Raw genomic sequence first — 18,250 nt, forward strand, 5'->3', positions numbered from 1 at the left:
GAGAAAACCATAATTCAAAGAGACACATGCACCCCAATGTTCATTGCAGCACTGTTTACAATAGCCAGGTCATGGAAGCAACCGAAATGCCCATCGACAGACAAATGGATAAAGAAGATGAGGTACATATATACAACGGAATATTCCTCAGCCATAAAAACGAACGAAATTGGGTCATTTGTAGAGACGTGGATGGATCTAGAGACTGTCATACAGAGTGAAGTAAGTCAGAAAGAGAAAAACAAATATCGTATATTAACGCATATATGTGGAACCTAGAAAAATGGTACAGATGAACCGGTTTACAGGGCAGAAGTTGAGACACAGATGCAGAGAAGAAACGTATGGACACCAAGGGGGGAAAGTGGCGGGGGTGGTGGTGGTGGTGTGATGAATGGGGCATTTGGGATTGACAGGTATACACTGCTGTGTATAAAATTGATGACTAATAAGAACCTACTGTATAATAAAATAATAAAAATTTAAAAAAAAGCATTTGTGAAAGATACTGTGGTTTTCAAACTTGCATTACCTTCTCTTTTATGTCTCCTTAATTTTTCCTATTTAATGCACAGGTATGTATTTACGGTGAGTTTGCATTTATTTTTGTTTTGTTTGTTTTAATTATTTTCTTGGCTGTGTCGGGTCTTAGTTTCAGCCCGCGGGATCTTCATTGTGGCATGCAGGATCTTTTTAGTTGCAACATGTGGGATTTGGTTCCCTGACCAGGGATCAAATCCAGGCTCCCTGATTTGGGAGTGGGGTGTCTTAGCCACTGGACCAGCAGGGAAGCCCCCTGCATTTATTTTTGAAAACAAAAGTGGAATTATTACCATGCAATAGATCTATGTATTGGAAGCCCCCTGCATTTATTTTTTGAAAACAAAAGTGGAATTATTACCATGCAATAGACCTATGTATTTTTTTTTAATTGAAAAGTCAGAAACTTTGTATGTATCTCCTACCATGGTGTCTTGGTTTGTTTGTAAAGCAGAAAATCTAATTTTACATTTGTCCAACAATGATTTGTTTACGGGATTGCTTATTTAATAGCATCTGACTGTCTTGGGTATAACTACCAGTGTTCCCCCATTCAGAACATTTGGGGAGGGGTATCACATAGATAGATGCCTTTTTTTAAATAGATAAGGTGAGTTAGCAAGTTGCTGGTAATCAACAGCTTTCTGCTCATTCTCTGTATAAGGAACAGGAAGAAGTGTCACCAACTGGTGTGCCACACTAGAACTTAAAATGGGTTTCCCACAAAAACAAGGTTTATAAAATGATGAATATATAGCGTTAAAATAGTACAATGAGAACTATGTTCCAGATATGTTATGAATTATTTATTCGATACATATTTATGGACAGTCTGCTCTGTACCAGGTACTATTCTAGGCACTGGGTGACAACAATGAACAAAACTCAAGCAATAGCTTCCACAATAACACGGATTAGAATGAAGGCGGCAAACGTTTATTCATATTCTGGGAAGCATCTTTTCAACTTATTTTTCTAACATCAAATAGTAGTTAGTTAACTGTTAAGGGTGACTTGAGCCTTTGCTGCTTTGATTGCATGTTACACATTTAATTCTAAATATAAATTAGAACCTATACCAAGGGCTAACTTTAGGGAAATCAGAGTAATCATAACAGAAATAAGGAGCAACTATTACATAAAATATAATTTTTCTCTCGTCCTCACTATCTTTTTATTCACCTTTCATAGCAATTTCTTCCTGCCCATATATACCCCATGGATTAGGTCAGGCAGATACCTGCCTTAATGGAGCCACAGGAAAACATGAGCATGGTGAAAGGGAAAGGGTGAGTCCTCATGTCCTTTCAATTTTTATTGAGTGGATTTATGAGAAGCTGTTGAGGAAAACTGTCCTAAGCACCTTAAATTCAGCCAGCAGCTCAGCAGAAGATATCGGAACCTCTCCCAGTGACCTGAGTCACTGAAATGGACCCCAGGTCAGAGCACTGCAGCCTAAACTTTCATCAATAACACTACGTACTCCTTCAAAGCTCTTTCAAAGAGATCCGCATGTTGATCACATTCTGGCAATGTGTTATCTGGTAGGTGGGGGATGAATTTAATGTATTATAAACTTGAAGCAGGGAGGGGTCCCTGCAGAAACCCTAGACGAATTTGATGGGAGAAAAGGGGAGGGTAACGGGCGGGACAAGGGAGCCGTGACTGGCTGGAGTCCCCTGGAGGAACCTGGAGGCCAGGGCTCTGCTTCTCAGTTTTGCTCAAGGTCCCACGTTACTCTTACCGGAGCCCTCGGTGGCAGCTCTCGGCGCTCACATCTGCCACACCAGCAGCGCACTAAAGAAAAACATGATCGTCCTGAGTCCACTAAAGAGGAAGTAAAGCCAGTTTCTTTTTTGTTGTTGTTGTTAGAAAATTGAAAATTTTAATAACCTTCCCTCCCTTCCCATTCTCCCCCTTTGCTGTGTTTTTGGTTTTAGTTTGATTGCTTTAACTGTTAACAAAAGAAAAAATACTTTCCCAAACTTTTCTTCTTAACTCTTCCAGATATCTCAGTTCCACCTGCTTTCTTATTTAGATTCCAAAACAAAAGGAACAAAGGAACCTTTTTTCACTTACATCTAGTACTTCCCTTTTTAAATAGTAAAAGTAAATACACATGGTTATTAAAAAAAAAGAAAAGAAAAAAGTCAAACCATACAGACAAGGAAGACCATAAAATGATAAGCAAAACTCTCCTCCCACCCTGAGCTCAGTTCCACTCCCCAGAGATAACCTCATAGAAATAATTTTTTCAGTTGGCTGAGGTTTAGAATCCACAGTATTGCCAAATTAAAGTGCAGCATGATGGAGGAGTTGTTTCTAAACTAACACCTCCGTAAGCACAGTGTGGATATAAATTCTCCCCACTCCTCTTGTGTATCTGGGTCCGTAGACTAAGAAGTAAGAAGGGACTCAAAGCCCTGCCATGTCTCCCTCACTTTTCTCAAAGAAGGAAGACTCATAAATTTCCTCAGGACAGAAGCGTGAGACTCAGACCAGAAGTCAGAGAACTTAACTGGCCTTTGCTTTCATCCTTAGCACCCATGTTGTGGGAGCTAGAGGCACTCAGAGCCACGTTCCAAGATGTTTGTCCCTTGTCCCAACCCCCAGACAGTGCTTATTTCTGAGTTCCCTTCTTTTCTCTTCCCTTAGGAAGAAGAAAAGCCCACTCTCTGCCTGTTCAGTGCTGTGACCCAAGAGACAATGCCCATAATGGAGAGCATTTCCCTTCTTGGTAAAAAAGTGTCTGATCTGAGAACACTGATAGCTCTGAGATGTGGATTCCCTGTGAGTGTCTTCTGTCTTCGGACCCCAGAGGGACTGGAGATGTACGACTGCAACACGCTCAGGGACTACCAGACAGACCTCGGTACCGCCCACTATATGTGATAGCAGCTACTACTCAGCACTCAGGTTCTTTGATACCAGACTCACAACAGAAGGAGGAGTTGTTTCTAAACTAAAACCTCTGTAGGCGCAGTGTGGATGTAAATTATCAAAACCCCTCTTTGGTGTCTGGGTCTGTAGGCTAAGAAATAAGAATGGTCACATACCCCTGCCATGTCTTGTTCTCTCTGCTCAAAGCAAGAGGACTTGTTAATATCCTCAGGATAGAAGACCAGGACTCAGATCTGTTTATATTTTTCTCTTTCAAAATATATTTCAAGCATATATAGAAGCAAGTTCTAGTAGATATTCTTTTTCCTCTTTTTAATGCAAGTGGTAGCATATGATACATATTGTTTGAACCTTGCTTTATGCGAACTCATTTTGAAATATTGTCAGTTATATTAAACAATCTTTTAATTAAACAGTATGAAGCCAATACTGTGCAGGCCAAACAGGTGCCTCAGTGAGCACCCTTCATCCCTGATGGACAGATTACAAGCTCTCTTTAAATACTGTACTTCAGTCATGTCTGCTGCAGCCATACATTATTAAGCCAAACTCAAAGGACTGTCAGATTTGTTTTAACCATATTGGCAAATGGTTCAAACTTTATAGAGATTCTTGCTTGAGGTGAATAAGTTTTTGCTGACAGCACATCATTAGGCAACATTGTGCTATAACATTTGCTGCAATGGAATTTGATTTCTCCCAACTTATAATCGGGCCTGTAGACATCCATGAATTAAGCAGTTTTGCTTTTTATAACTGCTAAATTTGCATTTATTGTTACTTTCCTGACTATTATGTTTGCTTATTCTTTCCTGTTATTTTTAACTGAGGCTCTCAAAACTTTGACATCAATTACCATCCCTGTTTTTGATCAGAGGAAGTGATGTTCTAGCAGTCGTCCTCAGAGTATCTTACTGTAAACACATATCTGCTCTGTGTGCTTGCTGAGGGATCAGCCCTGCACAGAACATGGTGGTGGCTGATTTAAGTAAGGGTACACAAGTGGCATTTGTCTTCGAGCAACTTACGACCTAGTTATTTAATGAAATGCCAAAGGATAAATGAGAAAACGAAGGTGACTGTTCTTCAGGCCTGTGCTGCTCAGATCATGATGTGACATTTTAGAGCACGAAGAGAATTTAGAAATGGCTTGGCCCAACATCTAATTTTCGTTTTTGGTCGTGCGCACGCCATGCGGGATCTTAGCTCCCCCACCAGAGTGGAACCCATGCCCCCTGCAGTGGAAGTGTGGAGTCCTAACCACTGGACTGCCAGGGAAGTCCCCCAACCCCTAATTTCTACAGATATAAAGACAGCAAAAAGGTTCTGAATGGTTAAATGACTTGCTCAGGGTGTGTCAAGGATAATGCCCCTTAAAATGACCCTCTAGGAAGGAGGTTTTTCAGATGTAAGTTTAGAGGCTCCAGCATGACCTGGGTAGATGGCTTTGGTCACCATAAGAACATATGGCATGGGAGGAGGGGCAAGGAAAGAGGGAACTCCAAGGAAAAGGAGGAAGAGCCTTTGACCTGCTTCACACCTTTGCCTAAAACACTCCTAGCAGTCTTTTTTTTTTAAATTTAATCCTTGTAAACATTTTATTTTATTTTATTTTTTTAATTTACTGATTTATTTTATTTTCGGCTGCGGCATCTTAGTTGCGGCATACGGGATCTTTCCTTGTGGCGCGTGGGCTTCTCTCTAGTTTTGGGCTTCTCTCTAGTTGTGACACATGGGCTCCAGAGTGCGTGGGCTCTGTAGTTTGCGGCACACAGGCTCAGTAGCTGTGGTGCATGGGCTTAGTTGCCCCACGGCATGTGGGATCTTAGTTCCCTGACCAGGGATCGAACCCATGTCCCCTGCATTGGAAGGCAGATTTTTAACCACTGGACCACCAGGGAAGTACCCCTAGCAGTCTTTAAGTAGCCAGCCCACTTTTTTAAACTACAGGGTAAGGGAATCTTTGATCCACCTCTCTTCCAGATTCTCCTCTTTCCAGTCAATGTGTCACCCCCGATGCTGTCAGGAGCTGAACCTTGACCCCTTTCCAAAGGCAGTGGAAAGTCAGAAGGTTTTGGAGAAGCAGTCAAAGAAAATCAAAGATTTAAGTAGCTCAATTAGTCCCTGCACATACTAGCTCATACAATAATATATAAAACTGCCTCTGCACTCTGGGCATTTATAGTAAAGTGGTAGAAATGAAGCATGCACATTTCCTCAGTTATAATCCAATAAGCCAGATCCTTGTAGGCTGAAGGGCTCAAGGGAAGGCTTTTTGGAGAATGTTGGACTTGAGCACACAAAGATGCGAGAAATATGCATCATCTGAGAGGAGGAAGGGAAAACATTCCAGGCTTCTAGGCCAGGAGAAAAGCATGAGCCACAGGATCAAGAACATGGGCTTACGTGTGCAGCAGCATGGATGGACCTAGAGATTGTCATACTGAGTGAAGCATGTCATACTGAGTGAAGCAAGTCAGACGGAGAAAGACAAACATCATATGGTATCACTTATATGTGGGATCTTAAAAAACGGTACAAGTGAACTTATTTACAAAACAGAAATAGAATCACAGACATAGAAAACAAACTATGGTTACCGGGGGGAAGTGGGGGTGGGGAGAGGGATAAATTGGGAGACTGGGACTGATATATACACACTAGTATATATAAAATAGATAACTAATAAGGACCTACTGTATAGCTCAGGGAACTCTGCTCAATACTCTGTAATGACCTATATGGGAAAAGAATCTAAAAAAGGAGGGATTTATGTTTATGTATAACTGATACCCTTTGCTGTACAGTAGAAACTAACACAACATTGTAAATCAACTATACTCTAATAAAATTTTTTAAAAATCAAAAAAAAAAAAGAATGTGGGCTTAATCCAGGGAAGACAGAAAGCAGGAGACTGTTCTAAAGAGTGGAGGGGCCTCGTGGAGACCAATGGGAATCTCACAGCTGAGGTCATATTGAGGAGGGTCTTAGAGGTAAGGCAACAGAGCACAGGTTTCATGTGCTTGCAAACAGAGCCATGTACATTCTGGAACAGGAGTGTTTCAATAGAAGTTTAATCTGGTGGCAGGCAGCATGAAATATAGAAAGGAGTGAGGAGAGCCTGGAAGTAGAGTGATATGCTAACTGGAGCTTTTGATAATCCCAGTATTAATTAATTACACTAGGAATGGAAGAGGCAAATCTGAGAAATTCATGAGAGAGAGACAGAGCATCATGCTGGGTCACATCTAAGAAGAGGGAAATGCCAAGGCTCTGACGCTAGGACAGCAATGGTGAAATTGGGAAAAGGAGCTTATGCTTTGGGTCTTCAACTTTAGATATAAGGAAACTCAGAGAGTACATTTTTTTTTCCTGAAAATTACTCAGCTAGTTAGTGGCAAAGCTGTAAGTACAACTGAGTTCTTCTAATTCTACGCCATGACAAATATGGAGCTAGGGCTTGAGTGATGGGTTGGGTTAGCAGATATTGCTGTAGGCGTCCTGCCCATGGAGTTGGGGGTACAGCACGGTGAGAGGTGCTTTCCTTAGACAGTAAATACAGAGAGGGACATGTCAAGGGCCAAGGGCGTCGGTGAGATCAGATCCTGAGATCTAGGCGGGCTCCAGGGTCCCCCACCAGCCCTCAGGCCCCTTAGAGACCTACTGTGCCACTTTAATTCCTTTTATAAATGAGAAAACTGAGGCTCAGAGAAGTTAAGTGACTTGGTCAAGGTCATACTGGTAATAATTAGTCATCCTACACGCAGGATTGGGTTCTTTCCAACAACTTATACTGCCAGCCCAGTGTGTCTTTACTGATACCTATTTTTACTGATGCTCTCTAAGTACTGATCAATATCTTGTTTTGATTCCCACTAGGGGAAACCCAAACCAGACAAATGGTTTCCACATTCAGAAAGAAAAAGTCCAAATCAGATAGGCAGATATTGATCCCAGAGTATGCATGAGGAATCCAGAAACTTGGGATAGGGGGACCACAGCAGGAGAGGTTGGAGACGATTCCCTAGAATAGGCACTGTAGCTTGCACCTGCTTTCCTGCACAGCTTGGGCATGGTAGGTGGATTTGTAAGTAGAGAGTGGGTGAATCCAGGTTCTGTAGATATATACAATTTGGGGAGTCCACTTTAAACAATTAAGAATAAAGAATTAGAAAGTTCATATAGAAAGACGTCTTGAAGCATAATTCTCATTAATTTTACTTTCATTTCAGTTATAGATTTTTAGTTGTATTTTCTGGAACAACATAGCATTTTTAAAATAAGTTTCTATTTTCTAGCAGAATGCCTAAGCTTATGAAGGAATGTAATGTGTGACAAAGGAGGCATTACAAAGCAATTGGAATGGAAGGATTATCCAATAAATGGTGCTGGTTAACTCACTTAGAAATTCTCTGGATATTCAAAAGTTGAGCATTAAGAGAAAAGCCATCCATTGTTACCTTCGATCTTTGAGAAATTAAGACTGCTTCATTGCAGAAAACTGAAATTGATAGTTATAACACCTGTAACATTTGTTCACATAAAATACAGGGCTTGTTGGAGGTGCCCTAACTGATAAGAATTTAAATCACATAGTATTCTCTAGTTTTCAGGGCTCATCAGTAGTGAACAGGTTGAGCTAGGGAGAGCTGAGACCCTGAGGCTAGGCAACCACCTAGGGAAGTGCAGATGGGCCAGGAAGACCCCACCCGTAGACATCTAGCAAAAGGAGGTTAGCCTTAAATAGGTCCTGCTGGTGGGGGTCCTGGAACAGGCAGGTCAGTCTGCATTAGCAGTTGGTAAGATGGAGGAAGGCAGAGTGTGATCCAGGGAGATCCAGCAGGGACCCGGCAGGTGAACCATAGCATCTGAGCATCAAGGTAGTGAATGAATCAATGAACGAATGACATAAAAGGTGGGAAATGAGACAAGCTGGTTGCTGACACAGGAGCCTCTGTCAACATGTAACAGGAATCTAACCCCAGAGACTGGGGTTCGGAATAGGAACTCTCTGAGTTCCAGGCTCGGAGAACAGAGATGGGGCCTCAGTTATGAAACCCAAAAGGTAGAGTAGGATACTGAGGCTTGTGCTATGAGGCACAAGGTGCGGGCTTGGTCTCTTATTCCTGGAGGAATAAGGCAAGTTACTAGAACAGGAAAACACCTGAGCGGGCTGAACAGGAAGAGCAACTTCCCATCAAACTTCTGAGCAGCTGGCCTGGACTCTTAACAAATCCCCTACAACTGAAATTAAGACTGTTCCGCGGGGGCTTCCCTGGTGGCGCAGTGGCTGAGAGTCCGCCTGCCGATGCAGGGGACACGGGTTCGTGCCCCGGTCCGGGAAGATCCCACATACCGCGGAGCGGCTGGGCCCGTGAGCCATGGCCTCTGAGCCTATGCGTCCGGAGCCTGTGCTCCGCAACGGGAGAGGCAACAACAGTGAGAGGCCCGCGTACTGCAAAAAAAAACAAAACAAAAAAGATACTGATGCCTAGACCCACTCCTAGCAATTCTGACTTAACTGGTTTGGGAGGGGGCTCAAGCAAGTATCAGCATTAAAAAAAAAAAAAAAAAAAAAGACTGTTCCGTGGGCCTAAGACTGCTCTGGTCATTCAAATGGAGGCTATGCGGTCTCAGCTGTGGAGGACCAGGGAGGCTGGAGTATAGTGCCAGGCTAAAGCTTTCCAACGCTCATCTCTGAGTGATTTTCATAATAAACTAAAAACATAGTAAGTCACTTTAGGCAGGAGATGAAATAAATGCACTTGGAGCACTGTTTGAAGTCTTTTGTTTCCAGTGCTATTTCATAGAAATCAAATATTTTACAAGAAAGTTTAAGTACAACAAGAAGTTTTAGAGAAACTAAATCTACTATGTCATGGATGATCCACATTCTGGAAGATGTTTATCTAGGCGTTTCTAGAGTGTATTTGCAGAACTGCTACTTGGTCTCTACAGAATAACTCCGTAATTCTCCAGCAAAAAGAGTGAATTCTCCTAGCTGAGGCCAGACTTGTGAGAGTTAAGGTAGGTTAGGGCCTTGATGGCATTAATGCAGGTCAGGCTCTGTGGGTAAACAGGCACAGCAACTAGGAATCAACCCACGAAGGACAGTGAGGCCAAGGTCAAGAAATCCCAAACCAGAGTCAAGAGTAAGGGAAGAAGAGCTCCATTTCAAGATTACAGGTTGTAACGTAGGACGTCCAAAAAGGGAGGGATCAGCAGAAAGAACATATACTTGGATGTGTGTCTGCCTGTGAAGTGGATGCAAGAAGGGCAAGAGGGCTTCTCTGGTGGTGCATTGGTTAAGAATCTGCCTGCCAATGCAGGGGACACAGGTTCGAGCCCTTGTCTGGGAAGATCCCACATGCCACGGAGCAACTGAACCCACACGCCACAACTACTGAAGCCCGGGCGCCTAGAGCCCGTGCTCCGCAACAAGAGAAGCCACCGCAATGAGAAGCTCGCGCACTGCATCGAAGAGTAGCCCCTGCTCGCCGAAACTAGAGAAAGCCCGCGTGCAGAAACGAAGGCTCAATGCATCCAAAAATATAAATAAATAAATTTTTTTAAAAAAAAGAAGAAGGGCAAGAGCTGGGAAGCAGAAAGGAAAGCAAGAGAAAGGCAGCGGAAAAGAGGAGGCTTCTGAAGCACTAGAGAGAATTCTAGAGACAAAAATTCCAAGCCAAATTCTACTCCCAGCTTGCTGAGTAGCTTCAGGCAATTCCCCACGGGCCTCAGCTTCCTAGTCTATAAAAGGAGACAATGGAGTGGGCTGGTCTTTTAGGATCTTTTTATCTTCAGCATTCTGTGACTCTAAGATTACTGCTGTTATGTTATCCTTCCTTCCTTCTCACCTGCAGGTATTTATGACGAACCTGTCTGAGCCTGAGGATAGGTGTGGATAAGCCAAGTCACACACTGTCCCATCACAGCTTTGGCATGCAACCTCTGGGGCCGCCATATTGCTTCAAAGGCAGCCAATCCACAAGCTGTCCAGTGACATCATCTCTCCTAGCTGACACAATTAGAGTCTTGCTTGGAGAGAAGTATAACACAGAGGACAGGCACATGGGCCCGGCAGCCAGATTGTCCAGGTCCAACTCCTGGTTCCACTATTTACTGGTTATGTAGAAGCTGGGGAAGTTACTTCGTCTTACAGTGCCTCAGTTTCCTCAGATGTCAAATGGAAAAAATAATATAACCCATCACTTAGGGTTGTTGTGAATTTTAAATTATTAAATTGTTCATGGACTTAGAATAATCTAGAGCATATAGTAAGCACTCAATGAATATTAGCTATTCATATTCAATATATTACTGTTATTATTATAAATTATTAGTCTTGTGAATTCAAATTGGGAAATGTAGAGAGACAAAATTGGTTATCAGTAGGGTTGGAAAATGAAGAGTGTCAAGAAATAAGGTTGGGTCACGGCAAACGCATGTTGCATGCATGCCAAAGTTGTCATAGGACAGAAGCTGTAAGTAAGCAGGGCAGCCTGTCAGTAGAGAAAGGGAGAAGACACACAAAGAGACCTAAAGGGCGTGAGAGAGAGTGAGAGAACCTGGGGCCCATGGGAGAGATGGGCAGTGGTCCATCTTGAGAGCTGTCTTGGTACCTAATGCATGCTAGACGTGGTCATTGTCTCAGTATAATAAGCCCCATTTTCTTGAGGGTCTCCTTGCAATCCAAGAGCATAACTAAAACAGAGCCCATAGACTGAATGAGACATAATGCTTGGGCTCAAAGAGTTCTTTTAGTGTTTGTCAACTGGCAATCCCAAAGCAGAAATGTATGTTCAATAATAAAGACTTTCAAAGTATACTTTGAAACCAGTTGAGCAGTCATTTACCCTATCTGGGGAGGTGAGAGGATGGTGTTGTCAAGGAGGGCTTCCTAGAGGAGGTGATGCCAGGATTGCATCATAAACTATTGGTAGGAGGATGGGGAAGTCAGAAGAATTCAGACAGAAGGGACAGTAAAAGAAGATGCCCCAAATCCAGAAACAGCCTGGGGTACACACAGAAGTCCAGGCCAGCCTGCTGGGCTACTAAGGGTTAGGAGGGCAACACATGGCCAGAACAGGTTTGAGGAGTGGCTTAGAACTTCATTTAACAAGTATTTACTGAGCACCTACTGTGAGCCAGGCACCATCGGGGAAAGCAAGCATAGAGCTGTGAGCAAGGGTAGCAAGGTCCCCACCCTCTTGAAGCTTGCATTTCAGTGGGTAAGGCAAGCATCATCCCATAAACAGGAAAATATCTAATTTTAAATAAAATTAAGGAATATGAAGTAAAATAAAGCAGGATAAGGGAATAGAGAGGGATGTGATGAGGTGGGGAAAGGCTATTGCAGATGGCTGGCCAGAAGAGGAGATGGCATCTGAACAGAGACGTGAATAAAGACAGGGGGAGGCTGTGGGGAGCTTCTCGAGGTAGCTTTAGGTGAGAGATTATCTAGGCCTGAAATAGGGCGGCGCTGGTTAAGATGGAGGTGAAGAAGCAGAGTTCTTCAACATTTGGGAAATAAACTTGTCAGGCCTTAGCGATTGTACAGATGTTGGGGGCATGAGAGAAAGGAAGGGATGAAGAACAACTCCCAGATTTCTAACTCAGGTAGCAAGGAAGGTAGTGGTGACACAACCTGAGACACAGAATACAGGAGGAAAAGCAGGCTGGGGATGAAAGGTGACAGGTTGTCCTTCAGAACAGTGGGGCCCTAGCATGATCCCTTAGATTGTGGTGTCCCCAGCTGGGGAATCCAGAGCTGGAGCAGAGGCCTGGCTGGAATGTGGACTCAGGAGTGACTGGCCCATGGGTGATCAATGAAGCCATCAGCTGCACTGAGGCTGCCTGTCAGTCCGCCAACAAGTATGTAGTGAGCACTCGGCAAACGGCAGCAGTGTGGCAAGTCCTGAAGGAGCGTCGTTTGTAGTGGGTCGTGAACAACAGTCTCCAAACAAGTAAAATGATTTCAAGTACTGATGATGGGGGCTGTGAAGAAATTAAAATAAGGTCACGGCATAAAGAGTACTGGAGGGGAGGAGGGGGTGGTGGCAGAGATTGCTTCAGCCCTGGTGGCCAAGAAGGTCCTCTGTGGGGACACGATGCTTGAAGGGAAAGCCGAGTAAGAAGGACACTGCCCTGTGAACTCTGGATAAAGACCCTTTGAAGCAAAAGAAATTATGTTCAGATGGGTGTGGCTGAAGGACAGGTGAAAGGTCAGAGTGGCCAGAACAGAGTGAGTGAGGCAGGCTGGAGGGACAGAGGTCAGGGTGGGCCACATGGGGAGAAGACTGGGTTTTATCCTGAGGGAATGTGTAGAGTTAGAAGAGCAGAAGCCTGAGGAAAGATTCCTGGGAAACACCAGCCTGAAGGACGAAGGGAATGTAGTCACAAAACCAGGAGAGGGTAGGCTTTTGAGGAGCAAGTGAGAAATCCTCCAGCAGCAATGAATATATCCCTTTTATGTTCATAACACAGAACGGCTCCTGTTTTGTGAAGAATGGAATGAAAGGATCATTCAACTTCACCCACAGCCCACTTGTAAGCTAAAGGCCTGAGAAATGCATATGTCCTGCCACAGTTTCTTGAGTTTCTCTTCCAACATAACAGCTTTTGTTTACCTGGTGATGTGTAGATCAGCATGGAATCGATGTCCACAGAAATGTTTTAAGATAGCTGCAGAAAGTAGTTCAGCATTGTATGCTTTCACTGTGCAGATGAGAAAATGCAAGTGCACAGAAGCTAAAAGGCTTTTCCAAGTTAATATAGGCCTAAGATCAAGATAGCATCCCTGCCCCGCCCCTCTCTCTCTCTCTCTCTCTCTCTCTCCCCCTCTCTCTCTCTCTCTCCCTCTCTCGCTCTCGCTCTCGCTCTCGCTCTCAGCATCCCTGTCTCCTTATTCAAAGGCTACTTTTCATTTGGCACCTAGCTCATGTCTGTTGGGAGAAAGTTATCATTAGAAGTTTTTGGACCACCAAACCCCAGGGATGGGCTGGAAGCATCGCCACCTCTCTTTATCCACAGGCACGACACTTCGCTTGGATGTCTGGGATGGATGGAAGGAATTTCTGATGGGCTGTCTCCTCGGACAAAAACTTAAAAGTCCAACGCTATTTATCAAATGAAGGACCAGTACTCAAGTATGAGATAAAGCAAATGCTAAACTAATTAAAGTAATTTTTGCTAAACTTTCATAGGAACTTGAGTCTGCAATTCACTCTAGCTGGGGTGCTGCTCCAAGGGAGTTCCCCTGAGACATTTTTACTGAGATATTTGCTCAAATAAGATAGCAGGGATGACACCAGGGCTGACAGCCTTTGGTGATGTACTGTAATTCAGGTAGACTTTCATCAGGAAACACTATCTAAATGCACGACTTCAGTTTGGTTTGGATATTAGACTTTTATCGGCAGTTTTTAAAGGATATCAGAATAAGTGCCTTGCCACTCTCACATTCAATTATTCTAAAAAGCCCTAATTGCTTATTGATTGGCTGAAAACATTGCCTACCTCTTCCTAAGCTATCATGTAACTTTTCAAATCCCATCTAATTCACACATTCATACTTTTGCCATACATGAAGTGTAACACATGCTGCTGGGGCAGTGGAGGAGGGTAGGCTCAGAGAAGCAGGTGGACATTTTAAAATATCTCTGCAGCCAGCAGCTTCCCAGGTGCATAAACTGCATTACCCTTTAGGTTTTAATTCAGTGGTATTTAGAACAGTGCCCCCTTGTGGTGATTTAGTCATACTTTACAGAAGCACACACGCTCAGCAGGAGCTCTAAGGGCTCTGTGAAGTGACAGATTGGAAAACCAGCTTTTGCAATTTTATAAAATATTTAAACATTTAAAATTAATTTATATTTGGGGATAATTATAATTCTCTCTTTTCTTTCTTTGCTCTGAATCCAAAGAAATAGCTGTTGCATTGTTACTTTTAATAGTGCATACTTACTGAGTACTTTGTAGCATTGTGTTATATTTATTAACTAATTTTATACTTATAACACTTTTATGAGATGAATACTATTTTATCTTATTTTACAGATAAGGAAACTGACTTAGGAAATCTGCCCAATGTCACACAGCTAGCAAGGGCACAACTGGGTTTTAGATCCCCACCATTTAATAAACTCTAGTGCTCATGTACTTAACTATTTCCACTTAATCTTTAAATAAAATCTAAGAGCTCAGAGAATATAAACACGATATGCATACGATCAGACTGAAAAGCTCCTTTTATTCCTCCACCCAATCAACAATGTATGTACTATGTACTATGAAAGCGATAAACAAGATATGGTCCCTGCCTTTAGCAAATTTATAGTCCAGTAGGGGAAACAGAAAACAAGTAACCGATTCCTGGAGAAACAGAACTGCAAAATGTCTGGGAGTACAAACTCTAGTGCTCGTCTACCTAGGTTCAAAGCCCCACCCCCTCAGTGTTTAGTCGTGTAAACTTAAGCAAGTAGTCATCCTGTACCTCCGTTTCCTCTTCTATAAAGTGGGGAAAATAATAGTACCTATCTCATAGAACTACGTTAGAGATTAAATGAGCTAGTATTATAAGGAACTTAGAGGGCCACCTGGCACATGGTAAGGAGGATACAAATGTTAGGTGTCGCTGTTACCATTCAGTGTGAAAATTGTTATGACATGGGCATTGTGCAAGAAGATATGGGAATGTATAGTATGGACAACTGTAGGGGATCAGGTAAAGCAACCCGAGAAAGGGACTTGAAGGGCTGATACTCAGGTAAACAGTAGGGAGAAGAATAAAAATGTCTCAAAACAGATGGAACCACACGTACAAAGACCCAGGGGGCAAGAGAATGGATTCAAAGAACTGAAAGAAGTTCCACATGGTAGATGATAGAGTAAGAGGAAGCTAGTGGCCAGGGGCTGGAAAGATAAGAAGAGGCCAGGTCATGCAGGCCCCTGTAGGAATGTGAAGGATTTGGATTTTATCGTTTAAATGTTGGGAAGACATTGAAGGCCATGATGAGATCTGCATTTTAGAATATTGGCTCTGACTGCAATGTGGGGAATAGAGGCTGACAGGGAGACAGGAAAATAGTCCAAAGCAAAAGGCAGCCTGAGCTAGGTTTATGACAGGAGAGGTGGGGCTAAGAGGACAGACTGGGAAAAGATCACTTAGGAGGCAGAATCAACCAGTCTTGGTAACAAGAGTGCTCTAGTTCCCACAACATGCGTGTTGAGGATGAAAGCAAAGTCCAGTTAGTCCATGCAGGAGGGGCTCTTCTCCCCAAATCAAATTCAGAGTTGCTGATCTGCACTAGTGAATTTCAGATGAAATTGATATGTGAACCAAAAGGCCAGCATATTAATGTATAACTCTAATTAGTTATAATCTGTCAGAGGGTCCTAGAAACCCACATGTCCTGGGCAGACCATCTCTCTTATACAGGAAAATTACATGGGATGCCACATACACCTGAAAATTATGGTGTGGTGAGCACGCAGTCAGAGACGGGAGAGTTAGTTATACACAGATTTTGGACAATACCAGCTAGCTGGCCTCCATCTCTACCATGGGGTCACAGAGAGCCTTGCCCAAGTAAATCCTGGACGAAACCTGATGGAACCCTGTCTAGCTTTGCCTCCCTAATTCTTATTTCTCTGAATAGTCTTCACCCATCATTCAATTTGTGCCTGATGGGGAATTGGAAGGATGGGGATGGCAGGAAGGCCAGTGTGGCTATAGTTCAGTGAAAGAGAAGGGGAGTGGTAGGAAGTGAGGCAGAAGCTGGGGCAGGGTCCAGGTGACAGGTGCCCTGAAGGCCTAGATGAGGAGTTAGAATTTCAATTACAGCCGGAAGCTACTAGAGGGTTTGGAAGAGAGCATAGGCCACCTCCAACATATGGAATGAAAAGACTGCTTAGCACTGCATGAGGAAAAGCCCGTAGGGGGATAAGAGGAGGTGTTAGAAAAGACGAAGCAAACAAACTTACAAAGCATTCAAATTTCTAAAATGTACTGAATTCCTTCCTGTGCTTCCCCAGTGAATATAAAGCTTGATATTTATCTTGAGCATTAGATTTTCGTAAGGAAAACACTGCTCCAAGGAAACCAGTTTGAATTATTTATATGTACACAACAGGACAATGTGTATAAGCAGGACCTGTGCAGTTTAACCTGTGTATTACTATAGACCTTTTCTGAAAATATTTTTTAAAGTTAGGAAGGTAAAAGTAAGGAAGAAATAAATATTTTAACTAGAATGTTTTGTGGGTATTTAGTGTAACTACCTTTGCCTGTTTGCTGACTTACTAAACAGCCCCATTCTCGCTTGTTTCATTCATTCAGGTATCAGAAAAGGGTTGCCCTGTACATCGCCGCCTTTTACAGGCACACTGAGCTCACTGAATGGGCCCTGAAGCAGGGTGTGCGGCCCCACGAGATGGTCGGCGTGCACCCCTACCGAGCTTGGTGCCATGAAGCCCTTCACGCAGATGTCTCTAAATGCCCCATTCATGCAGCCGCAGAAGCAGGCCAACTGTTGATTCTGAAGGCTTTTGTCAACTGCAGCGTGCTGTGCCTGGAATGCAAAAACGCAGCGGGACAGACTCCCCTTACCATTGCGTTCAAACACAAGCATGAAGACTGCGTATTATATTTACTGAGTAAAATGTGGTCCACTGTTTCTTTTCCGAAAATCTCAGTACCCATGAGGATTTATATTAAATTAAAACAATGGGTACTCAGAGCTCAGAGTCACAACCTTAATAAAAGCCAGCTTTGCGGAGCAAGGGTCTTTGGAGCAAAAGTTGGAGACGTTGTGATGGTGGATGGTTTCACCAAACCCAAAATGACCTCCAAGAGCTGGCATAAGGCTGAGAACAAGGACTCACAAGGCACTGTGGGCAAACTACCGCCTCTCAGGGAGCAAACTGTAAGCAGGAAACGTGTCAATCCTGTGGCAACTTCACAGCAGGACACAAGAGAACAAACACTCAAATTTCCTCCACTGGTAGATGCAAATACGTTCTTTGAATTACAAAAACAACAAAATCGGAAAAAAATTACTGCCACAGCTAGGAAAAAAGAAAAGCTCATAAAAAATACATATCTCCCCCAAGTCCCCCTCCCTCCAGTTTCAAGAGTGAGCTATTCACACCCATCTTTTTACTATGCAACACCCAGTGCCAACTTTTTACTCAGATCCTCCTTTGCATCTTTCTCAGAGCACAGTGGAAGGACTCCAAGGAAGAATGCCATCTACTACTTAGCCGTGGCCAGGTAAGGTTTTCTCATCAAACAAACAAGGATAAACCTTTAATAGGGCAGGTCTAGGGGAGGAATGGTCTATGAAGCCATTACACTACCATGCCATGTAGTATAACACAGGTTTTTCCTGTGCATCAGTACCCAGCTTCAAGGACCTAGCCTTGTTCTAGGACAAAATGAACTGATTTTATTGGCCAATCCATGTGTATTCTACTTGTCAAATTTTCAGGAAGAAAGGAGTTGTATCAATTAACAAGGTCACTTGTTTTTTTTTAAAAAAAAGTAAAAGAAATTGTTAATTATAATTAAAGGGATAAGGGGGAAACTTGAAATCTGGGAGACATCAAAAGTGTCATGGAAGCCTGGATGGTAATGAAAGTGGAAGGAAAGAAAAGAACAATTTAATGACAAACTGAATCAAAAAAACTTCAGTTGATTTATAGACAAGAAATACAGGCCAGGGGAGAGCTGTATTGGATAGGGTGATAGAATTGATATTAATATTTAAGGTAAGTTTAAAAAGTAATCTATTATCACATTTAAAGATA

At 42.9% G+C, this 18,250-nt stretch overlaps 1 protein-coding gene across 1 annotated transcript in view; it reads left to right on the forward strand.

Moving 5' to 3' along the window:
* ANKUB1 (ankyrin repeat and ubiquitin domain containing 1) overlaps positions 1–18,250 on the forward strand; it is a 42,809-nt gene that overhangs the window by 14,029 nt on the left and 10,530 nt on the right. Inside the window, 4 exon segments of the mRNA XM_067737200.1 lie at positions 3,196–3,412; positions 13,475–13,545; positions 13,547–13,590; positions 16,782–17,714. Of these exon segments, the coding sequence (XP_067593301.1) occupies positions 3,196–3,412; positions 13,475–13,545; positions 13,547–13,590; positions 16,782–17,714 (1,265 nt within the window).

The sequence above is a fragment of the Pseudorca crassidens genome, chromosome 5, assembly GCF_039906515.1.
Source record: "Pseudorca crassidens isolate mPseCra1 chromosome 5, mPseCra1.hap1, whole genome shotgun sequence".
Classification (NCBI taxonomy): domain Eukaryota; kingdom Metazoa; phylum Chordata; class Mammalia; order Artiodactyla; family Delphinidae; genus Pseudorca; species Pseudorca crassidens.